This window comes from Mycteria americana, chromosome 3 (genome assembly GCF_035582795.1).
Source record: "Mycteria americana isolate JAX WOST 10 ecotype Jacksonville Zoo and Gardens chromosome 3, USCA_MyAme_1.0, whole genome shotgun sequence".
In the NCBI taxonomy this organism is placed as follows: Eukaryota; Metazoa; Chordata; class Aves; order Ciconiiformes; family Ciconiidae; genus Mycteria; species Mycteria americana.
In genome coordinates, this window is record NC_134367.1 from 85,060,698 (window position 1) to 85,086,153 (window position 25,456).

The window sequence follows — 25,456 nt, forward strand, 5'->3', positions numbered from 1 at the left end:
TCAGCAGTGATGATGCTCCATAGTCAAGGTAGATTTTATATTTGGTGCCATAAGATGAAACTGTGCATCCTCATCAATATTCTCCAGCATAAGCTCTGGTACAAGCTCCTGGTGTTAAGCCATGTTAGGAAAATCACTTCCTTAAAGCAACATGAGAGTTCTTGTGGCTGCAGAATTAGTTTAGTTGTATAAGTGCTGCTCTCTGTTGCTATGCCTCCCACAACACAGGGAGTAGTGTGTTTTTTCCTAATCTTCACAAGAGGTGCATTGCTGTGCAATGGAAATCTGAGTTGCAAGTAGAAATGCCCATGGGGAGATAAAGGGGATGCTCGTTTCAATGTCAGTCCCTTTGAGCCAGAACTGTGCCCGTTATTATCTTCCTAGCATTGCCAACAAGTCCTACTTTGATCAGGTTACCAGTGCATTTCTTGGGGGTTTAGCTCTTACAGTGCATATAAAAAGAAAAGCAAATACTCATCAATCTTGAGCAATTTGCCCAACCTCAATCTGTTTTCTGATTGTGTGCTTGCTTGGATGTAAATGAATGCTGTCACCTGTCTTTGAGTGGCCAGCCATTGGATGGGACATCTGTCTGCTTCTTCAAAGGCTGATGTTATCCCCATCAATTATTGTGAAAATTGCATCATTTCAGGACCTTCCTGAGGAGATAGCTTGTCTTCCACCTCTCCCTTTGAGCTCAGGCTGTTCGGGTACCCACTAAGAGCAACTTTGCATGTATCACTGTGGTGTTGATACAAACAGCCTAAAAATGTTTGTGGCAGTAGGAAAGTAGCTGTTGCTACTTTTTTAGGTCTTTAACTTTATGGCTGATGTTGCTAATTGTGAAATATTTAAATGCCTCCATGTGCTTTGGAGACTTCCTATAGTAGTGGCTTCTTTCCCCAGTTATTTTTAAAATGCTAACATGGTATAAAAACATGGGATTTGTGTATGGTTTTTTTCAGTTCTTACATAAAACTGGTTTGAACTCTAATGTGTCTTTAGCACTGAATTGGGCCGGGCTTTTATTCATGTGCAAGAACTATATAGGTGTGTACTGCTCCTCTTTGTTCTGTCTTAATCTTATCATTTTACGTTTCAGGTTTGATATTTATTATGTTCTTTGTATTATTTGCTCAGTACTTTGACTGTAATTCTTCTCTTTTCTCAGCTATATTTCTATTCTGCTACTAACACCATAGCGCACACAATACAATCAAACTCGTTTTTGATCCTGGACAAACAAAATAGTCTGGGTCTGCTTTTGAAACATTAAATCTTGGCTCATCGTACACCTTCACAAAAGTAATCCAAGATTTTCTGCAATCTTGAAATGCCAGAGACTTTTTTCCCAAGAAGGTAGAGCCTGTAACATTTTATATTGCCATAAATTACTTTTGTCCCATATAGCTTGAGCTCCTTTCCCCGTGCTACCCATTTACTTTCAACACCTATTTTGCTTTGGTGGTAATGCTTGTTAGGCCTTTCTGTGAAACAACTTGACTCACTAGCCCTGGGGCAGAGGAGTTAATTTTTGTCTGGGTTAATGAATTATCCCACTCAGCAAGAGCCTGATGAATGTCAGTGCTGGCAGGTGGACAGAGGCAAGAGCAGAGCCAGGGAGAGGATTTGAGAGAATAAGAAAACCCATTTTAGGCTCCTTGAGGCTGCCTCATGTAATTTCATCTCGTTTTACAGCACCTCCTTCACTTCGTTAGGAAAGGCTGAAGAGCGTGGTTACTTTCTCTGAGCTTCCCTTCTTTCTTTCCAAATAGAATGTAAGAGATATTAAAGTTAAAACCTATTTATTCTGATAGTTATTTATACAACTTGCATATATCATCTTAAGGTTTTGATTAAAGGTACAGATAAAACAAAGAATACATTGTTTCTGTACTGTATTTTTCTTTAACAATTTGTCTGGTCTTGAAGCTGGGGAAGCATAATCTGCTACACGCCTACTTGACTTGTTACTTCACATTAACATTCTTCCTGAATAACTTTTATCATAGCTGAGCACCAGTGTTCAGCTTTTCTGCAGCATTCCTTTTTAAATTACTTTAGAAGGCACCTTTGTGAGGTGTATCTCATGATACATCAATTCACTTTCATTCAAGCATATTATCTGCAAAATTTATGGTAAAGATGCAGGTTAAACCACATGAATCCTGATAGTGTTCCTTACCTGTGTGCCCTATGGAATAAATAAGTTCTCACTTAACTCATTGTAAAAGGCATTTACTGAGCATCTTGGTTTACTACAGCATAGAGAACTGTGGGAGATACCCCAAGAAGGCCTAACATGATGCTTCCAGGGAGAGCACTGCACAACCTGACGTGAATTTGTGTGGAAGACTAACTCTGATGTGAAGGAAAATCAAAGATAATTTTCTGCTTTTAAACTCCAAAACCATCCATGAAAATACTCTCTACTCTGTCGGTATATGAGTTATATGCTGTCAGTAAGTGGTTGCATCTTTTCTTGATGACAGTAGATTATTTTCACTCTTTTCATAATGTTTCAGTTGTTATTTCTGAAGCATATGGAATAAGTGACTTAATCACTCGGTAAAGTAATTATTGGAGTCTGTAAAAAGGAAAAATGGCAAATGCATGCATTTTTGGTTATGCTGTTTTGAAATACACAAAAACTGGCCTGTTCTCTTGCTGTAATCTAGTATATGTTATTCTGCAGTGAACTTCTGTTAGCTGAGGGAGGCATAACAACTTCTCACCAACTTTAGTTATTAAAATCAGGCTGACACCAAGGCCATGTGACCAAATTAAAAGGAAAAAAAAAATAGAAGTGTTTGCAAAGAAAAGAACACAAAGTTCTTTAAAAATAGAATTTCAGATAATTGCAGAGTTAATACATGGAACTAACACCTACAGTTTTTCTGTAGCTTTAACTGAAGAACTTACTGCTATTTATGCTCTCTTCTTCTTGGGGGTGGGATGGGGTGTACAGGTCAAAGTAAAAACCATACGGAGGAATTGTCATTGCTATTCCCAGAAATGTAAAAACTGTGCTATAAACCTAATCTCTCGTATTTTTACACCAACCAAAATGAACGTTCAATAAATTCTGAAGTTAAATCCTTTTTCATTTAGGTGCTTATAAAATGCAGAAGTTGCAATTCTAGGTAATGAGGTGAAAATGTTAAATTGGTCTAGTTGTTTTATTGGCATTGGGGCTGTCCTGTTTCTTGTCGAGTACATTGGATGAACTATAGCTATTTGTTGATTACAGTGCTAAAACAGAAGAAACAAATGCAAAGAAATAGAAAGAATAAACACTAAGTTATGCTATTCTTATCATTTTAGAAATACTAAATACATAAATTCAACGACATGACATGCATGTAGATTCTGAGAATGGCTGAATTGCCTATCAAATGTGCTGCTGGGGTCAGAAAGATAGTGAAAACTATTTTCTTGTTTTCAACACCTTTCCTGACATGCAATCGAAGTGGAGTATGCTCTCAGGTTTGTACTCGGGAACAGTGAATGAGTCAGAAAAGCAGAGGAAGAGGGCATACTGCCATTGTTTCTGTTGTCATACTTGTACCACTGTCCATGTAGCTTCAGCATCATTCAAAACTGGAACAGATCATTCGAAGGGTGCCCTCTGTGGGAGATGAATGGGCTCAGGAACCCAGATGAGACAGCAACAACACCAAAGATGTGGAAGAAGGACTAGGGTATCTATTTTTTTTCCAAAGACATTAGTTGGCCTGAGAAAACACATTACCTTTGGCAAAGGAAGACTCTAAGGTAAAGGCACAGAGATCTTCACTGGAATGCCCTTTTGGGGAGCAGCTGCTTTATGCCAGACAGTAAAGCCCACCCTCAAAGCCTGTTGCTTGAAGATGCAAGTCATCAGTGTGCCAAAGCATTGACATTTTATCCGACTACTTTGATTGGAATATACTAGTGTTACTGGCTACCTGTACTTGATTTCTGTAATCTATATCACAGAATCAGAGTGAAGAGTAGTAATATGCTGCCTGCCAAAAGAGTGTACAGAATTACTTAATGTAATAGAAGCAGAGGCACAGCACTGAAATAGCTTCTTTATTACTTACTATTGTGATTGTTTTGGTCTTTGTGGTCCCAAAATTCAAATTATATTGTTTGAATTAAGTTGTTATGAGACTTTGAAATATGAAGCACATCAGAGATGAACAAATGTAGAAAATGTCAACTAGGGTACTTTGATTTTTTTATAACCGCAGAACTGTGTGAAAGCTATTAGATCTTGTCATACCTGTCTCTATGAAACCGAAGAGCCCTTACTAAATTTCTGTTCCCCAGCAACTGCTGCTTAAAGAATACAGTTGAGTCTTTCCATTTTTGCTGTTAATCTATACACGTTGGACACCTCAATTCTTTTTTTTAATATGCTGTGTTCTCTAATTGTTATGGCTCTTCTCTGGATCCTCTTCCAGTTAATTGATATTTTTCTCAAATAGTGGATGTTGAAATAAATGCAGCAACAAACGCAGCAGTGCCAAATACTAAGGTAATACAACTTCTTGTTCTGTATGCTTGCTTATGTAAAACCAAGCAACGCACCAGTTCCCCTGGCCCGGTGCCACACCAGCACAACTCACTGCCGCTCACCGAGACACCCCCGTTCTCCTCAGTCGCTGTCTTCCGGGCTGGTGCCCCAGCCTTTAAACGTGGCCTTACTGCCTTTGTTCAACGCACGACTTGCATTTAGGCAGAAAAATGCATATTACTTGCTTGCTTCGAAATGTCCTGAGCAAGCCGGATTTCAGCAATTGATTAGGTGAATTGAACAAACCGAGGGTTTGATCCCAAAGAGGCCCAGCCGGCGTAGCCTGACCAGATAAGGTCCCGTGAACCCGCGCTGCTGGATGCCGAATCCGTTGCTTTATCTTAATAATCAGCCACGTGCTGAATCAGTTATAACCGTATCTTGCTCGATATCAGACTGCCAGTTGTACGGCTTGTCTACCGTACGCTGCTTTAAAACACTAACACGGCAGCAGCTTCCTGGGGGAGCTTCCCTACCTCCTTACAAGCCCACCGCCAATCTGTGGCTACTCCCCGGCTGGCCGAGGTCCCCTCCCCCGGCCCCAACGCCCGCGCACGGCGCCCTGCCAGCGCCCGACCCCGGCGCTCCGCACTGGGCAGGCGAGAGCCCCTCAGCACCGGGCGGTAACGGCCGGAACACCCCTCCCGCCCCGGCAGGCGAGCTCGCACCGCGCAGCCTCTCCTCCCAGCCCCGCCCCGGGCGGCCTTGAGGCTGGGCGCCGCGCCTCAGGCCCTGCTCGCCCAATCAGGGCGCCCTCTTCTCGCCCCACGGCGTGCTGGGAGGTGTAGTCCAGCGACGGCAAGCCCGCGCGGCGTGGCCGCCGGGGCGAACTGCGCTACCCACAAAGCTCTGCGGCGGCGACGCCCCCCACTACTGCCGGTGAAGGCGGTGACTTGAGCGCGGCCGAAGATGGGGGTAGACCAATAGCGGCCAAGCTAGGGCGGCACTGGGGGCTCGAGGCCAATGGGAGCGCGCCGATAGGCCAGATGGGGCGGGGTGGCAGCTGTCAGTCCGCGCAGGACGGAAGAGGGGCTGGTGGGGCCGGCTGTGTCTGGCGCTGTTGGTGTCGGCGGTTGGTCCCCAGGCGCGGGTGCGGGCCTGGCCCGGGGCTGCTCCTCCCGCCCGGTGCGTTAGCTGCCCTCCGCCTGGGCTGCCTCGCCCCGGCCGAGAGGCGGTGGCTTACTTTAACGGCTGCACCTGCCGCGCGCGCTGCCCGCCCGAGCCTTGCGCCGCAACGGTCTCTCGCGGGGCGGGGGCGGCGGGCGGCTGCCTGGCCCCTCGCTGGCAGTGCCGTGGCGGAGGTGCCCCGCTCCGTGGCGGAGCGGGCGGGCCCGCCGTGGTCCCCGCTGCGGAGAGCACCTCTGGAAGGGCCGAGGGCGGTTTGCGGTCTGTGGCTTGAAAGCACCGCCGAAGGAGGCTGCTCCGTAATGGGTGTCGCTCCCGCAGCGGCAGTGGGACTTCTGGGGGCATGTGAGAGCTGCAGGCAGTAGCGCTGGGAGGGCAAACCTTAGCTCCAGGAGTCCAGCATGCTGCTAGGCAGTAAGAAAGCAACTCGGGGTAGGGGGCTTGTGAAAGCAGTGACTTGTGTGTGTTAAGGGTATTGCTTCTGTCTCTGCAGGTCTGTGAGTAGCTCAGACTTCAGTTTTCCCAGGATGACTGCCTGCGTGCCCTCTGATGCGCTGGGTCGAAGAGTCTTGTGTGGCACGGAGTATGCAACTGTGCGCTATGTTGGCAGTGTTCCTCCTACAGCAGGTAAACATCACAGTAATTTACCTTTACAAAGTAAATTACCTTTACCTTTAATGGTTGTTTTCAAAATTCCAGTTATGTTCTTAATTTAAAAAAAATTGTCAAGTAGAATGTGGCAATTTACAAATTGTTTTTTCCTCATTGTTCTTGTGTAAATATGGCAACTTCTAATCTGGATAAGTTGTTGGGTTTTTTTAGAAGTCAAAGTTGTCAAAAGGAGTGTAAGTACTTTTTGTTGAAACTGGTTATGTTTTTTTCTTACAGCGGAAAGATCTTAGTGCCTTCCTTTTTCCATTAGTTTTCATGAACAGTCTGTTCCCTGATCTCTCTGTACTGGCATGGTCTGGGAAGGAGAGAGACAGGCAGCAGCAGCAGATCAGCAGACTAGGCACTCCTTTGATAACATATCCAAATTCACGAGGACAAGTAAGACTCAGCCCAGCTCGCTGAAAGATCTGACCAGTCTGATTGTGAGAGCCCAATATGTCATCTTTGAAAAATTGTGGTGACAGGATGGGGAGATTGCTGATGCTTAGAAGGAGACTAGCCTTGCATACAGTTCTAGAAGAAGCAAGAAGGATGACCGGGGAACTGTAGACTCATCAGCCTCACTTCAGTTCCTGGAAAGATCATGTAGCATCTTCCCTTGGAGTCCATTTCCAAGCCTATGAAGGTCAAGATGGTAGTTGGGAATACTTGATACTTGTAAATAACAAGTTGTGCTTGGCAAATCTGATGACCTTCTGTGATGATATGCCTTGGAATATGGACAAAGGGAGAATGGGGGAAGTAATATTCCTTGACTTATTAAAGTCTTTTAACGGTGTCTCTATAAAGAGTCTTATTTGGAAGATGGAGAAGTGCAAGCCAGATGAATGGACTGTTAAGTGGGTTGAAAGTCTGCAGGTCTATCAAGTGAAAAAGTGGTAATGACTTCATATCTGGTAATGCACGAGTACTACAGAAATAAATGCTGGGGTCTGTATTGTTTAACATATTCATCAGTATTTCGGATAACGAACGGTGTGCACCCTCAACTGGCTGATATGACAAAAGGTAGAATTGCAATCCAGAGCAAGCTTTATGTACTTTAGGTTTGGGCCTAAGAGATTCAAGAAGGATAAATTTCCACATGTAGTATGTAATAAACCCATGTATCAGTACAGACCAGGAAGCACTAGCGACCCACAGGGTCTATTGTAAAGGACGTGGGAGTTAAGGTGGATGCTGTCATGAACATGAGCCAACAGTGAGCTCTTGTCACAAGCAAGATACGTGTTGTACTGGGTTACCTTAGAATGATGACCATGGCCAACAAATCAAAGGAAGCTGTCATCCCCCTCTGGGGGCAGGGGTTCTTGATAAGGTTGCACTTGGAATAATGTATCTGGTTTGGGACCATCCCAATTCAAGTGGGATGTGGATAAACTCGAGAGGATCCAATGGAGGACTGCCAAGGTGGTCAAGGGCATAGACCACATATGTGTGTTGTGAAGAGAGGTTGAGGGATCTGGGCTTGGTTAGTGTGGTGAAGAGAAGATTAAATGGCCTCTAATAGCTGCCTGCAGCTGTTTGACAGATGGTTACAAAGATAACACAGCCAAATTCTTCTTACTAGTATTAGATTATATAATAAGGGACAACAGCCATAAATTGTGGCTGGAAAGGTTCAAATTGGACAGCAGGAAAATTTTTTTCTCTACAGAAGTAATGCAGCACTGGAATAGGCTGCCCAGATAAGTTGGAATCTTTCTCTCCTTGGAGATTTTAAAGATCTGGCTATGTAAAGACTTACCTGGCTGGCCTGTTTTAGTGCTGATGATAATCTCCTGCTTTGAGAGAGAAGGTTAGGCTAGATGAACTTCAGAGGTTCCTTCCAACCATGATTTCTATGGCTATGATGCCATAAATTTGAAAATGTCTCTACCATACTTTTCAGGAATTTGGCTTGGCGTGGAATGGGATGATCCTCAGAGAGGAAAGCATGATGGTACCTATGAAGGAACACAGTATTTTAAGTGCAGGTGAGTTGATTCACATGCATGTCACGCGTATTGACAAGATGGTCATGGGAAAATGCCCTTTTGCAATTTTTAGGGCAAACCCTTTTGTTATCAGTTGGCTGATATTAAAAAGATAATAAATCTGAATGCTGTGACTAGCTAAGCCACCATAAAAGCTGTTGTGTTGTTGTTAATCCAGTTACAGGGATTAGAATATGGTAAATACTTAGAAAATACAAGTCATGTTTTCACAGGTGTGTAATAAAATGTGACTTTTGGATGTTACTAATATTACCTTTAGTAGGTTTAGACCTTCTACTTTAGTAAGGAAATCGGTATTTCCTACCTACCTTCCTTAGGTAATTCTGAAGTGAAATATTGGTCCATATTAACCGCCTCAAATATAGTTTAGATTTGGACTTAAGGTGACTTGCATGTATCTTGTTAAGGGAAAATACCAAGTTCCTGATAATGATTTGGATTATATTTGTATCACTGAGGAATTGTTAAGTATGTTCGCCTGCATTTAATACATGCAAAACACAGTATAGCTGTGTGGGTTTTTTTGAGTATATACATGCATTACATTCAAGTTTAAAGACTCGAGCACTTAACATGTTTGAAATTGAGGAATATAGGACTCTAGGGTTGATGCTAACAGCAGCAAGCTGTTGATTTCCATGTCGGAGGACACTGCAGCAGCTAAAAGTTTGAGAGTAATAACTGGACGAATTCATAGAACAAAAGTCATCAATGCTCTTAAATACCAAGGGCTGCTAGCTCAGTAAGTTCCTGAGCACTGAAGTGGTGAAGGATGAGAAAGTGTTCTGTGGCTGTATCATTAAAATACTTGCCCTGTTGTTGTATTTTTCCCAACCATTTTCTATTGGCAGCTTTTGGAGAAAGGATGTGGCATTACATGGATGTTTGTTTTGACCACTGGATCACAGCCAGTCTTACATGAATGAGATGAAATGGAGAGATTTCTAGGTCTCTTTCCACTTCCTACTTTCCAAGGCTGGTAATAACTGTAAAAGGGTAGTTTGATTACAGTTTGTTCCTAACTGTTCAAGTTCTCATTCAAGTGAAATGAATCTAATATTAATCAAATCCTGTGACAGTGAGTGCTCAGAATTAATAGAAGGCTTTTGAAAATACGAAAGAAAGTGACAAACCAAGAAAATAAGTTAAAAGTTGTCCGTGGTCTTGCTTGTGGATGTGTTTTTGCTCTGGAGAACTGTGAAAGTACAAGAAAAGTACGTAGTGACAGTTTTCCACAGTCACACTAGCTTTGGCTAGTCATGGTTCAAAGATTTTTCCAGACCCAGAGGTGGTGTGTTTGTACATGTACTTTGTTTGGCTCTCAATGGATGATTCAACAGAGAAAATTTGTTATGAGAATTTCCTCCAAAAGAATAATTAAAAGCATGTAGTAATAGTGCATGAGTTTGCTAACCTTTGAGCATGTGTTTTCAGCTTGTGAAAGCTGAGATAATTTTCATTTTTATGAGTTGATGAGTCTTGTCACTTTCTCCTATCTGAATATAGGAATATGGTATGGAAGGGACTTAGAACTTGCTGTAAAACGTCACATAGAAGAAAAAACAAAGAGAGATTAAAATTATTATTTCTATATTATGGGAAAAGTAGGTCTAGTTTTGTATCTGCCAAAAGGTCTTCTGGAGACAAATGGAACTCCCTGACGTAGAAAGGAGGCTGCTGTATTTGTATTGAGACCTGACAGCAGTTCAGGGCTTGTTGAAGAATATACTTCATTATCAGTTCAGATAAAAGTTGTTCTCAAGCCAGCAAGTAGAGCTGTTTGGTCTTAGGCTGAATCAGCAGAAGAATTTATCTATTAAAGAATTAAAAATTTAAAAGTAGCTATTTTGAAATCCTTTCTGGGAATACTCTTTCTTACCTGTAGACAAACAGGCATAAACAGGGAAGGGGCAGATTACGTTCAGTAGTGCAAATCAGAATTCTTAGTCTGTATCTTCTTGACTTCTACATTTGTGTAAGGTGAAAGCCCTAGAGACCTCATTATCAGAAAATGAGATGATAAAACAAAATTTGTTCTTTAGAAAAATAAAGAAAGGAAAAAAAAAAACCAACTGTGAGGACTGGATATTTTTTCCCTTGTATCTAATAATAATAATAAAGCAAGGCTTAAGGAGGATAAGCACACTTAATGCAAGAAAAAAATTCAACATTGCTGGATTTTTCTTAGCTAAAGAATTGGAAATTATGGTCTTAGAGCAACTATGTCTTTTTGAATGAATGTATTAGCAGAAGTTGCTTCTTAAAAGCTTTGAATTTAATTGAAGCAGTTTCCACGTTGAAGCTAGTTATATTCTGCTGTAGGAGAAATAATAAAAATAATTGGCTGGCCATTCTGAATCTCTCTGGACAGAAGAAGCAGTTGAACATGTTGTGGCTGTCTTTCAGAAACTTGAGTACTTTACATTTGTGTGTGTATAATATTTATATACATATGTATAGACTCTTGATTTTCTACCAGCCATTAGTGTGCTCCCAGGAGATGAGATCTCAGATAGTGATCTCAAGTCTTATTGTAAGAATCAACTTTTTTAGTGAAGCTGCATATACCCATAACAAATTTAAATGTAGTGATCTTTAAACATGTTGTTCTTACCATACCTGTTCTTTGTATTCTGCTTTGTTCCAATCAGAGAAAGTCCTTCTGGAGTCTAAGAGAATAAAAGTTCTAGCAGTCAACCATGACTCACAGACATAACTTTCTGTGTGCAGACTGGTTTGTAGTTCATGTACCAATTGTGAAGACATAGACAAGCTTAAGTAAAAAATGGTTACCTTATTTTATCAAAAAGATGCTAAAAAAAAAAAACCCAAATCAGAACCTAAAATGTCACCTCTTTACTACTACTGGGGGGGGGGGGGGGGGGGGGTGTTATGTTTCTTTATATAATGTATATACATATATACAAATAAATAAAATTTCTATTTTTTTTTTTTCCCCTCAAACCTTATCGGTAGTATCCTTTGCTTACAAGCCTACTTTGCTCATTCCCTGAATTCTGATAAGCAGAAGCAGCTGATGGAGTAGCTTGTACTGTAAACAAATGCAATGGAAGGACATTTTTTAATTCCTTTTAAGGTAATTTTGAAAGGAACGCTTTTTAAAAAAATAATAAATCTTTGAGTGACATTTCAAAATGAGATCATAAGAGGAAAATAAAACTGAATTTGAGATTCTCGTTACCAGAGGATCTTCTTTGTAGTCCTTATCTGGCTAGATCAGTAGGTCCGCTTACAGCTATATGTGGTCTTTGTAGTAATTTTTTTGGAAATATGACCTAAACTTTTATGTTTCGTGGCAGTACGTTTATCTAGGTCATATATTATGTGGTGCTAATTAAACTTCTTAAGAATACAAGAACCAAAGAACAAAACAGCTGTACTGCAAAATACGCTGACATCATGAGCATGTTCATCAACTCTGGATTAGCTGGAAATGGCAATGCATTACTCTAGTGGCATTTTTGTGAATTTTTTTTCCTGATAATAAAGTCTTGTTTCCTAATAACTGAGGAAGCTATTATTTTAGCTGTCAGTTGCAGTAGTGTATCATGTAATTAAAATAAGCTGTGTTCTACAGTCCCTCAAGAGAAATGAGGAGTAATCAAGCCTCAAAATAGTAGTAAAATTTATATACAGCTTTTGAAACATGAGTGTGCTTTCAAGTAAGTTCTTGTCCTACAAACCCATTCACACAGTTGTATGCATGTGCTCCTCTGGGAGATGTGGGTTACAAGCACACGCACCTCCCCTGGGAATGCGAGTGCCTTAGCTGCACCCACCTCCTGTGGGAGATGCGGGTGCTCCAGCTTCTGGGTCCCTGCGCTCCTTCCTGCAGTCTGTTAATGTGCATGCTGGTAGAAAGCACCCCTGAGGTCACACATGCACACTGAGATGTGGGGCATATATGTTGCTCCCCACGATGTCTGTCCTTGCAGACTCACCTACAGGCTCACCTTGGTGAGCTCTGTCTGGCCTAGGCAGAGATGTGCTGCTGGTGGCGTGTCGTTTGATGTGTCCTGGTTTCAGCTGAGATAGAGTTAATTTTCTTTATAGTGGCTGGTATGGGGCTATGTTTTGGATTTGTGCTGAAAACAGTGTTGATAATACAGAGATGTTTTAGTTGTTGCTGCACTAGTCAAGGACTTTTCAGCTTCCCATGCTCTGCCAGGTGCAGAAGAAGCTGGGAGGGGGCACAGCCAGGACAGTTGATCCAAACTGACCAAAGGGCTATTCCATACCGCGTGACATCATGCTCAGCATATAAAGCTGGGGAAGAAGACGGAAGGGGGGACATTTGGAGCGATGGTGTTTGACTTCCCAAGTAACCATTACGTGTGATGGAGCCCTGCTTTCCTGGAGATGGCTGAACACCTGCCTGCCCATGGGAAGTAGTGAATGAATTCCTTGCTTTACTTTGCTTGTGTGCACGGCTTTTGCTTTACCTATTAAACTGTTTTTATCTCAACCTTCGAGTTTTCTTGCTTTTGCTCTTCCGATTCTCTCCCCCATCCCACCGGGGGGGAGTGAGCGAGCGGCTGCGTGGTGCTTAGTTGCTGGCTGGGGCTAAACCATGACATGATGACATCAAACCAGGTTTTGACTGCTGCTCTGGTACCCTCTTCTTTCTCCCCACAGTTCAAGTTTCTTTTATGCTTCCTGTCAAGTGGAGTCCTCTGCCCCCCCCCCCCCCCCCCCCCCCCCCCCGTTTAATCTGGCAGAAGGGTCATCTTCCTCCTTAGCCATCCTCTTGGTCAGTTTTCAGTATTCCATTCACACATACTGTAGATACAGGCATTGCTATTTTAGCAGCTGTTTTTATCCTTGCCATTTTGCTGGGGGATGTGTGGATTCCCCAGCAGTAGATGATATACTTCTCTGCTTATCTCACAAGATGGGAGTAACATTCTGCTGTATCACACATTTAGAGTACTTTGAGTCATAATTGAAAGGAACACATCCCCCCCGCTAAAGAATATGTTTTGTTCTTCCCAGATCACTTTCCAGAATAATTTGATATTTCAGCAGATACTGTTACTAGAAGTATTGACAATACTAAATTGTAATCTGTTTCCTTAGGTTTGACTTTCACAGCAAGCCAGAGAAGCGGAGGGAAGTATAGTAAAGCTTGTTTCTGTGATGTTTTCAGCCTGGCAGAATTGCAATTGCTTCTCAGATCTTTGTGGCCTTTTTTCCCCACTTTGTGTTAAGTTTTCTTCTTGTGGGAACTTTGACTTTTGTATATTTGTGTAGTCCCGAAATGCCGAGTTATCCTGGCGGAGGCATTACATGTTTTCAGTTTTTCCTATTTCAGTGAGTTTTATAAGTTGCATATGGACATGTTTTTAAATTTACAGACAGCAGTTGTGACCAACCAGATGTTCCTGTTGGCATGAAATTTATGTTTCTGCCCAAAACAAGATCTGTTTATATTAAATTAGACTCTCTCTCCTTCAAGAATGACAGATTCACCTACAGGTATATCTACTTAGAGCACAAACAAACTCTTCAAATACAGGAAGATGTCAGTATAATTTTAGTGTCTATGAAGAAAAAGTGATTGCCGTTTAGCAAGGGGAGAATGCGTTCCCAAGATTCCTTTTAGCCTCAGAAGGTCTCGGTTAGGAAGTTTTGATTGTTTCACTGTGTGTTGCTGTACCCATTAGAGACTTCGGCTCTCTGCTGTCCATAGAACAGTGTTGAAACAAAACTGTTGTCCCTAACCATGGTTCAAATGTGTCCTGTGCACCAGCAGAACCTTAAGATAGCATCTGGAACTGCAGATGTCTGTCTGTCTTTCTTTCCTTGTTTTGCGAAAGCTCAGACTCAGCTTTCATGTCTGTTTGACTCAGGTAGACTTGGAAGAACTTCAAGTACTTGCTGATGTTTGCAAAGCTTCTGCTGTGCAGTCAGGAATTTGATACACCATAGCGGATTAGTGTTAGGTGTCACTTATAAGCATTGTTTGATGCCATAGCCTGTTCTAAAGCTTGAAGGGTTTTCTTTACTGCAGCGTGTAGATTCTTCTAAAAGAAGTCTGGTCTGTTGAACGCCTTCTCCTAAAAGGAAGAGATCTGTTCAGAGCCTATCTAGAAAAGATGCGCATCGATCCAACTGGCTATATTTTATGACACCTTTATGAGCTTTGTAGTGTGTGTGCCCCAGTCATGATGATAATTGCCTTGAGATAGTACTTATAAACAGCCGGTACTGGGCAAAGAAGCCCTTCCATCCACCTTTGCTATCTAGGCTGATAAAGCTGAGGTCTCCCTCCATGGCTCAGAAGCTTGCTTCTGCAGTCAGACAGCTCAAGTGTGTAACTGTTGGCAGAACACAGTTTATGTACTACTGCGTTATTCTTCAGATACTGAGAAGTGTATGTGTGTGACATTTCTCTGGCATATGAAAAGCCATCGTGTACCTGTAATGATGAGCAGTGCTGCCACTTTGTTTTACATTAGCAAAGAAGAAAGATGCCGAATTTCCTCTTTATTCAGCAAAATGGTTAAGCAGTGGAAGCTGATAGCTAATCTAAATTTTAATGAATATCTTTCAAGGGCCCTGGGCATGCTAGGATGGGCTGTATTGCTTCAGGCTACTGAATCATGAATAGGAAGTGTCCTACAAGCTGACTTCTGAGATTGGGGTCAACCTCTCTATTGTAAAAGTCAGTAAGAAGTGTTGGTATTAACCAGAGCCAGCTGGTTGTCAGAGCCCCACTTGGGCATATTCCAGATTTTCTGCTTAAGAAAATTGGAGCATATCTTCTACCACTTCATTTCTGCACAGTGTATTGTCCTGGCTGCAGACATTTTACACACATGGGAGCAAAATCCCTGTTCTCAGACTTCTGAATGTTCAGCTTAAGTCAGGTTGATCAGTAGTCCACAGGTTCTTCCATCTCATGATATGCATGCTGGATGACTCTTTGGATTAGGATTTATCTGTTTTGTTCCCAGTTATGGAGACTGATTGCTAATAGGTGTGCTTTTTCATGAGTCCAGGTGCTGTACATTAGTTGTTTGATATGTACATGTGGCTTGTACAGTTCATATTCCCTAGTGTGAGAGTTAACACAGGCAGGGTATTTTAGGGAAAACAAGTTACAGGTAAGTGACCTCTCTCCTTGAACACACAATCATTTTGCCTGAAAATAGGTTCCTATTGCAGTCTCCTTTTCTGTCCTTCTCTGTGACAGTTCTTGAAAAAGTAGATCAAATTAATAGAATGGAACTGAAAAAGAAACTTAGGCTGTGGAATGGATTTGAGTATACATTAGATAAGATAGCATGCATAGTGCTTGGAAGCAATAGGAACAGAAGAGGGAAACCCTATGATCTTGCTATGATAAAAAAAAAATAGAAGGGTCTTGAGAGAGAAATGCACCATACTTTTCCTGTAGCTTCAAATGACAAGGGGCAAGGTAGCTAGTTTCCTTTGCATTTTTTCTTAGGGATAGAACTGGCTCCTGCAAAGACAATGAGGAAGGAGATGCCAATAGAAATGGTGACCTGAGAGGACAGAAATGGGCTTAGGAATGGGTATGGTGATGGAGAGACCCAAAGGGCTTGGCTACAGCAGGGATAAATGGCATGACAGGAGGGATGCAGTTGTGGGGGTCTAGATGAGCTCTGGTGAGAGGGTTGGGGAGAGCAGAGGAAGAAAATTAGCAGAACTGTTGAGTGCAGAGGGAAGCAATGACAAAATGGGGAGAATCAAGGTGATAGGAAAAAGGACAGGAGATGTCAGAATAAACGTACAGCAGGACCTTGGGTGAATTACAGATGCAAGTTTTCTTTCCAGAGCCCCACTTAGAATCCTGCACTATCTGCCATCTATGAAGCTGTTTGACTTAATTAAATGCAAAAGTGGTAGATATACTTCGCAGGTAAGAGATGTTATAGTTAAGATGGTGAAAATGTCATTTACTGGTTTAAGAAGTGGTGTTAAGAAAGAGTCACATAATTTTTACATTTGAGGAAGTTAAACATTTAAACTAGCCAAACATTTAAAGCCAGCATTTAAACTAGCCAAATACTTGCAAGCTATGAAGAACTTCAAAGGAATGGAAGAAAAGACTTAAGAGAAGGTTACTGGATTAAAAATGTAGAGAATTGAAAATGCTTATCAAACATGAAAGTACACACTGGATTTATGTTCTCTAAGAGTATGCCTTTCTGTTTGTTTTGTAGTCATAGCGCTCTAAACTTGGTCAATACAAAACTAGACTGAATATATTTTTAAAGTAAATAATACCTAGTTTCTACCCAGATCCTTCTCTAGGATATGAGAGTACTTAAATAAGCATTAGAAAAGTTAATGACTGAAACTGGCACAGGCAATTTCCAGTACTGATTTTTTTAATAAAAATGTGAATATATGCTGCCCCAGCTATTCCATCTACTTGTAATAGGTCCATAGGATTCAGGGTCTCTAGTTACTGTTTTTCTGAGAGAATTTTGAACTCTGTAGCATTGGTGGTTTATATTATGGTTTGTTAATTAGCCACTTGACATTTACATGCTGTTTTGAAAAGAGGTGTTTTATTTACATAAGTGATTTCTTCCTCCTGGGTACTTTCCAACCAAAGTCTGTACTCTTCTCAGCTGGAAGGCAGACAGGTAATCACAACTAGCAATTTTCTTCCTGCTGTTTTCTGGCTGATCCTCCTATCAGATCATCCATCTGCTCTGTGATACCGTTCCCACAACTTATCTCTGCCAGTTCTTCCTCGATACTGTGTTTCCTTGTTAACTTTGATAGAAATTGTCAAAGCAATTGCACAGCAAGAAATTGTCATGCAATAAAGTTTTTTCAGTGCTCAAGAATAACTGAGAAACTTCATAGGGCTGTGTAGAACATACATTAGCTGGATAATTCTGTTGAATATTCAGTTTCAAAATCGTTACCAAGTTAGTATCAGAATTTTTGAAAGTCTGAGTTTGTGTAAGAATTCCAAGTGGTACAATTTGCATCTTGTGTCATTTGTGTGGATGGAAGGACAAGGCTGCATTTTCTTAGAATTACAAGCTAATTATTCAAGTCAAATATAATGAGGCAGTGACTATTCTGAGTATTCCTATGAGCCTTAGGCTGTGGTAAGACTCCAGATGCATTTGTTGTATGATTTAGGTAACTTTGTCTATCCATAGGTAGAAACTCAATTTTCTGGAAAAACTGAGTTCATAATGAGTTTGGAAACAACAGAGCAGTTATTTCTAATAATGGCACTGACATTGTCATTTTGATGTGTAAGTACATTTGGAGATGTGGTGCTTCAGTTCTCATGGCATCTCACAAATGTGAACTCGTTGGGTCAAATACCATCAAAGATACTTCGCAAGTCTTACCTGGTCTCACTGAGTGGCAACAGTGATGTTTAAAATTAGCCCGTAGAATTGCCTTTTGACTGCTTTGGTTCCCAGTATTTTAAAAAAGTAATAATCAGTACTTTTGAGACTAGTCATTCTTGTGATAACTTTTCATATTTTACCTTTTCCTGGCTGCTCTGTTCTAGGCATCCTAGAGGAGGATCATTTATCCGGCCAAACAAGGCAAATTTTGGAGTAGATTTTCTTACTGCAGTAAAGGATCGGTACGGATTGAATGATGAGCAAGATATTCAACATGGGACAGAGAATACATTTGTATTTGGAAAGAAGAGTGTGGAATTTGTTGGCATGGATTCTGTTGCAGAACAACAAAGGCAAGTGTAATATATGAAAGTCTAAGATACACTCTTAGCGATTGATTAGTCGAGAAGTAGCTCAACTGTAAGGAAAGGAAGCTGGCTGCCTTGCATATAATATTGTCATATCTCTAAAAGTAAGGCAAACTGTGCTATAGTGGAAGAGACAAGAAATCTTCCTATTGTGGCTTCATAATTTACATGTTTTATGGATAGGAACTGGGATTATGTCATGTTTGAGTGCTCACAGTCCTCATTTTGATTTCACAAAGTAGGAGGTGATGATATTTGGGGAGGAATGAGTGAGATAAATTATCATCATATTGGCAATCATTATACGCATGCATAGTCCTTTTTAAATAGATGTATTTTAATATTTTCTTAATATTGTACAGTATTATTTCATCTTTGTTTACTCGTATCAGTAATGACCTTGTAACTAAGCAAGAGAAGGCAGAAAGTCACTGTACTGCTAGTGAAGAAGTCTTTCAGTCAGTTCATGTCATGTTCATTTATCTGGAAGGGTAAGAAAGGGAGTAACTTAATGATGTGTAATAGATTGCAGTTTTAATGACCTCCAGCAGTAGAGAGGTATCAGTTCAGTAGGTGGCAGTCTCTTTCTGAGCTGATGTTCCACAACTCTTCTCCCTTTGTCTCCCAGAACATACTAAGCAGTCAAAAATACTCTTTTTTTGTCCTTTGTGATAAGTGATACAAAGAATGCCCAAATAACTTAGAACCTCTTGCAAAAAGTATTACAAGAAACCTGTTTAACTTGGAACCTCTGATTACATTCCAATTTGCATAGCTGTATTTTGTCTGTTTTATCACTCTTGTTTTCAGTTGGATGAGGGTTTGTTGGGTTTTTTTGGGGAGTGGGGGTTGTGGTTCAACTAGACCTGTTTTGTAGTAGCAATGTAAAGGCAAAAAATAGAGGAGATGTGTCTGTTTTCGAGTAAGAAAGACACTGCGATGTAGCAATCTGCACATTGCTAATTCTAATGGAGATGCTATGTATGAAAAGGATATTATTTAGTTGTAACACCCAGGTATTTATATAATGTACCTATTTCTGTTTGAAGATCACTTAACAGAATGTTCTTTCTCATTTAGCCAACTGAACCAACTGGTAGATATCTCAGTCCGTGAGTGTGCAGTGAGCCATGCTGGTCAGAAAGAGGAAATCAGCAGAACATGTGCTAGTATCCTTTTTTGCTATATTGCATGATACCACAAATAAAGTACATATTTTAGCATTCCAAGTGTTCACGTCAATGAATGATAATAGTATCCTTTTATTAAAAAAATGTTTAAAACTGCAGCGTATATTTAGAAGCTTAATGCAGTGTTTACAGGGTTAAAAAGTAGATGCCTACAATTTTTGAGAGGGAGTGCAAATTGTGGATAAAAATAGAAATATTGTCATAGGTTGGTACTGTGACTGCAATTTCAGAAGGCTCCAGCAATTGTTGGTTTGTTGTTTTTTTTTTTTTTTTATTTAACTCTAGAATAGGTAACCCCATAAAAAGGCAGCTGATACGTTCTATAGGCACCAGAGGTTTCCAATATATAATAAATAATGTGTTCGATATACTGCATGTTGTAGCAATGTTACAGAAATACAAAGCAGGTATTATTTGTTCATTTATAAGGCCTGGTAAGAGTTCCTGTCAATACAGAAATTAATCCATTTTAGGATTTGTAAAGTTAAGCTCTTTTATAAAACTATAAGCCATTTCCATACCACAAATCAAAATAAAATTTGCTGTAACTGAGCAGTAGTATCTCTTAACCCAAACAAGTGTAATCTATTTCTGTTTATTTGATTCAAAAACAAACCCTAATTCTAATTTCTGAAAAAGGAGGTTCAGATTTGAGATGTTTCTTTTTCTTAATGTGAAATTTCAGATATCAGGCATATAAATCTATCAAAAAATCTGATATCATCTTGGGAGACAGTAACAGCTATTGCTTCTCAAGTTCAAAAGCTGGAAACACTTATTATCAGGTATAAATATTCATATGTGGGTTTCTGTTCCTTTGGGGTAGGGACAAAAAAGAAGAGACTCTTTTAGATACAGGGTCAGCTTTCTAAAGGTAACTGAATGCCTCAATGCCCATTTTAATGGGAGCTAAGTTTTTAAATACTTTTTTTTTTTTTTTAAATCTTGTCCTTAAACAACTCATGTGTGCTATATTTTTCAGACATCCCTTTTCAAGGAAAGACTAGAACCCTAGGAGTTTAGCATCTATGTAAAACTAAATTCTGGAGGAGTGCTTGGGACAGATGGATGTTGACTGGAGTTTTGTAAAATTAGAAAAATCACAGTTGTCTGAAAAATAGAATACATATTTCAGCCATTAAACATTTACAGGAATTTAGGCATTTGTCAATGTGTTCTACATAACAGATCTCATCATTTTTATGCAAGTTTGCTTGTTGGCTAGGCAGACTGGGTTAAAATGCATTATAGATTTCTACAGGGTGCTGTAGACTCTTTTAAGCAGTTAGACTGAAAGTAAAAAAAAATTACTCAGAGTACTTTTATAGAAATGAGGAAACGGGGAGTATGGAAACTTAGGTTTACAGCGTCATAAGATGCCCTTATACACTTCTGTGACATCTAAGACAATTAATTGTCTTGATTTTAAAGCTTAGTTTGCCCCAAGGCAGAACTGACTTGTGTATGCATCCACATTGCATGTGTGCGGTGAGTCTGGTTTGCAGCAAGGAGACCAGCTTTACAGCAGACATTGCCAAGTTTGCTGTGCGTGTGCAGCAGGTCAGACTCTCTGGATACTTGTGCGTAGGGTCTGCGTGGCACTGGCAGGGTGCGGGGACTCTGCTGACAGATGGGCCCCTTGGAAGAAGCCAAGACCTTGAGGTGGCACTGCTGCAGGAGTTTGCGGCCTGCCTGTGAAAGCACTCGTAACACATCCTTATCACTTAAAAATCTCACTTAGCATTTTTTAGTTAGGTTTAGCAGTAGCTATCTGTTTGCCTTCTGGGTTTGCAAACCTATTTGGGTTTTTTTCATGAGGTTAGAAATTTTTTTCTACATGGAAAAACTGTAAAGTAATTTCTTTTCTTTATTTTAAAGTCATTCCAAGTGTCTTAAGACTTTATCTCTGCTTTTTGTTACTGTTCATATATTCTGACTGCCCAGGCAAGTCTTTAATTAGGAGCCCACTTTTGTTTAAGAATGATGCTTTACCAACAGTGTCTTGACACCAAACTAAAATATCCATAATGCTTTAACCAAACCTTAAGTGTCCCAAGACCCGGTCTATTCCTGTCCTGAAATGATGCTGATAAGAAATGTGGATCAGGGTGACAGACCTAGGGGAAAATCTCTTGTACAGTGATGGCATTGGAAGAGGAGGGAGGATGTTGTTAAATAAAGCTGTAATTCCATCGAAACAAGAAAGAATTTACAAAATAATTCCAAAATAAAGAACATTTCTAGTACACACCTGTACACTGTAGCTGGCACATGCCAGAATAATTTTCTGGTGTGAACTAACACAATGGATTAAAGTTTGTAAATAGGGAGCAGCCTAAACCACTACTTTTGAGAAGTTAATGTTACAGCTGCAACTTTAGGAAGTTTGTTTTATTGTCAAGGTTAACGCCTTGACTGCTGACTCTAAGCAGAGTTGTTCAGCTGTTTTGGAGGTCGTACTAGTCATTGAAGACAGCAGCAGGGCAATAGGACTGAAGGCAGAAATCCAAAATAGGACTTTTTTTAGTCTTGGAGATCTGTGTTGAGATTAGCAGCTTCCAAAGCCTTCATTGTACAGTACGCACAATGTAGCTAAAACAATTGAATTGTTTTAGCTCAATTGAAATAAATACCAAGTTAATTTAACAAAAAAGTGACCCCAGTTTTTGTATTTGTTCTTATAGTTAATGTGACTAAAATGTATTTTTTTTTAAATAGTTGTAGGTGTTCCATTTTCTTCAATATTTAGCACTGAACAGCTGTTTGCAACCTGGGTGCTATTTGTAAATCTAAATTTACCTAGAGCGTGTGTTGTCATGATCTATTATTAGCATCCATGAGAATACAGAGAATTTATTTTAATTCACCTAGAATATTTTTTTCAGTTTTTCATTGTTGAGAAGTGTAGTCTAGACTGAAGGCTTTTTGGAAGCTATTTGTGATAAAATTGGGAAGCAAAATGGGATTGATGTTGGAATCTGACACTTATGACTACAAGCTGAAATAGTCTGAATTTGGTTTTTTATTGTTTTGACCTTCTGTTTACTTTAAAAAAGACAGACATTAGCGGGTAAGTCTGTTACTGAATTTTTTGTGCCAGGAATGTTGGGAGAAGAATAAAAGTGATTAGCCATCAACCAGCGCTCTAAGAGCTTGTTTAAATGGGGAAATTTAACCCATAAGTATAACTACACTGAGGGATTTTTTTATCATAATATGCAGGTAGATCAGACCTTAGGAAAGAAATAAAAACTTTTATTTGAGGGTGAGTAATGAAAACTAATTTGAAGACTGCAGATTTGAGAATCTTTTAACTACTTTATAGTGATATTTTGCTACCGAGAGCGGATTTTACATCCTTTTGTTTTGCTGAGGTCTAGATAGTCATGTAGGCTCTTTATTTTCAATCGACACTAAGGAGTTTAAGCCCAAAATCTGACTTTGTTTCCTTTAATATTAATGAAAATCATTATTTTCATATTCAAAACTTAGGGGAGGAAAAGGAGGGGAAGGAGGCCACAGATGAACAAATATGCATTCATGAAGTAGGAAAGTAAATTAGGAAAGAGTACATTTGAATGTAACTATAAGGATATTTTATAATATTTTAAAATATGTGACACCTTGGCAGTGACTTTTAAAATTTTTTTTGTGTAAATTGTTTTTGTCTTTAATATGTAATTCCAAATTAGTGACTTAAATAAATGCAATTATTCTTTATGCTAATAATTATTATTTTTACACAGTGAAAACAAAATGAAATTTCCATCTACATCAACTTCTGTATCCAGTGTATTTTCAAAATTGAGGATTCTGGCACTTAATCAAACTGAGATAACATGGACAGAGGTAATAACCTTTCCTGGTTTTGTTTTTATTTATATTGCTAGGTTTTTGAAGCAAGGAAAGCACAATAAACATTTATGTATTATATTATTCTACTGAAATGTAATCAACCTTAGAAAAGGTGCTGTGGCGTAACTGTATTAGTTACATAGTAACTAATGTAGTTCCTACATAATGTAGGAAGTTGTATTGGCACAGGAGTCTAATAAGAAACATTTGACTTATCTACATTTGTAAATTACCAAGTCAAGATAAAGCAGTTGGAGCATAACATAACTTCATGTCCCAAAGGTTTGTGTGAATGAAAACTTTGTGTTCCCTTGTAGTTATTAAAGGTTTGTCTGTATTGTTATGCATGTAATAGAACAAATGCAAATGGCAAGAACATAAGTCATTATGACACAAAGTACTTGTTTTGGCATCACTTTGCATCAGCAGGAGATTGGGTTAGTATCTTTGCACATACTGACAATTCTTGAAATACGTGATGCCTGGTCATATGCAACACAGATATAGCAAAGAATAAACAAAGCTCTGATTTGTTTCAGGGACTGAAACATGCAAACATTTAAATGACTCTCCCCTAGTATGATGTCCTATTAAGAATGAAGTCGTGTTGTCAAATATGTTAGCAGTGGGCCTTTTTTCAGAGATTGGGCTTATGAAGCACATCTCAGTAGTGGCGTGTTACTTATAATGGTTTGTAAATGCCAGCCCATTATTTGGATTTCTCGGGGGCAGATTATGTATGTACTGCATTGTGAAATTACCTGGATTTTCAGATTTTTGCTGCCAGCCACTATCCAGTAATAAAGCACTTACCAAAACTGGGGTTGGAGTTAAGCAGAAAGAAACTTCTTCATTCTCTTCTTTTGCAGCAGGGCTAGAGGAGGGTCATCGCTATACTTTTGTTTAGTGTCCATTCACTGTGCTCTTAAACCATCAGTGAGGTTTATGCTAGGACAGCTGATAATCCTTCCATAACAGCAGCAATACGAATGGTGAAGTGAATGGAAGAATTAAGTGGCTACAAACACTTCAAATGTCGTCTAGTGCTCGTCAGAATAAATCTGTGCATTGTGGTGTTTAAAATGTTGGCAGCTGCCAGCAGCTCTCCATACCAGCGGGGCTGAAAGGCTGGTTGGAGCCATTGCTTCAGGCAGATTAGAGTTCTCTAGGGGTTTCAGAGAGAAGCCCCTGGTTAGTCAGAGCAGTTTAAAATTACATAGCTTTTGCATTCGTTTTTGAAACTCTGCTCTAGCTGACGATTCATCATAGGCGGTAAAGACATTTCTGGTTCAGAAATCTTTTTTAAAAAAATTGAAATTTGTTCAATTCATTCCCTTATAAGTGGGCAGACATAAGCCTGTGTTTAGAAGTGGTGTTCCGGGGCAGCCAAACAAAAGGGAGAAAATAAAGGGACCTACCTGACATTAATACTCTGTGAACAAACCACTTGAAAATGTTACTGCTTAGGCTATATGGGGAGTTACTTTGAAAAGTCAACTTTTTAATAGAAAATAATAATGAATATGATCCAGGCAAAAGAGAAATACAGTGATTGTCAATGGGAATATAAGCGAAGTCTGAAAATCCTAGAAATGTTTTAATTAAAACAATTTAATGGTGAACAGCATTTCAAAATAACTTATTGTCATATGTAAGAATATATGGCATGGGGATAGTTTTAAAAAAGAAGAGTTGTAGGTTTTTTCATTTGTTCATCTGTTTTGAAATATTTTTCACAGTAGAGGGACATGCTTACCTGTTATGCAATTATGCATAACTCCACATTTACATGCCTTGAGCATCAGTTTTCCAAAAAGTTCTTTCATTAGTGTATTATAAGCATATGTCTAAATAAATCTGAGATTTCTATTAATATATCAGTAAAACAGCTTATTAGTGCATAATTGTTAATTGATTCTTCAAAACATAACATAGAACCTTCAAGGGGAAAGATGTCCTGTAAAATATCTTAGTTAGAAACTATTGACTTAGAAATTGAATTAATGCATTTGAGAGTAATGAATTCATATTTATGGCTCCAAAAACATTTTTTCTTATTCAGTATTTAGATCATAATGTTATATTTGTTATTCTGTTTTCAAACTAAGATCTTATATTTATAAAATAATCTACTATTATACAGGGTAAAAGAAAAACCTGGGTTAGAGCAGAGGTGCAGGACCATGTTTCTGACACTGGCAAGTAGCAGGTAGTTGGGAAAAATTCTAGGCAAAGGGCAAGCATATGGTAAGAGCTTCTTAGAAAGTAATCCAGAGTTCTGGGGATTCCCGAGCTGGAGACTATATCTCTGTATTTA

General features: G+C 39.6%; 1 protein-coding gene across 4 annotated transcripts in view; it reads left to right on the plus strand.

Annotated features, from left to right (window-relative positions):
* The window catches only part of TBCE (tubulin folding cofactor E), a 52,489-nt gene that overhangs the window by 17,217 nt on the left and 9,816 nt on the right, over positions 1-25,456 (plus strand). For 2 of the 4 annotated variants that reach the window (XM_075495926.1, XM_075495924.1), the window contains 6 exons: positions 6,180-6,313; positions 8,250-8,334; positions 17,891-18,079; positions 19,175-19,263; positions 19,970-20,069; positions 23,031-23,133. In XM_075495926.1, coding sequence (XP_075352041.1) covers positions 6,214-6,313; positions 8,250-8,334; positions 17,891-18,079; positions 19,175-19,263; positions 19,970-20,069; positions 23,031-23,133 — 666 coding nt within the window. In that variant the 5' untranslated portion in view covers positions 6,180-6,213. Of the gene's footprint in view, positions 1-5,554; positions 5,687-6,179; positions 6,319-8,235; positions 8,335-17,890; positions 18,080-19,174; positions 19,264-19,969; positions 20,070-23,030; positions 23,134-25,456 lie in introns of those variants that run through there. The other 2 variants (XM_075495925.1, XM_075495927.1) reach the window with 2 other exon arrangements.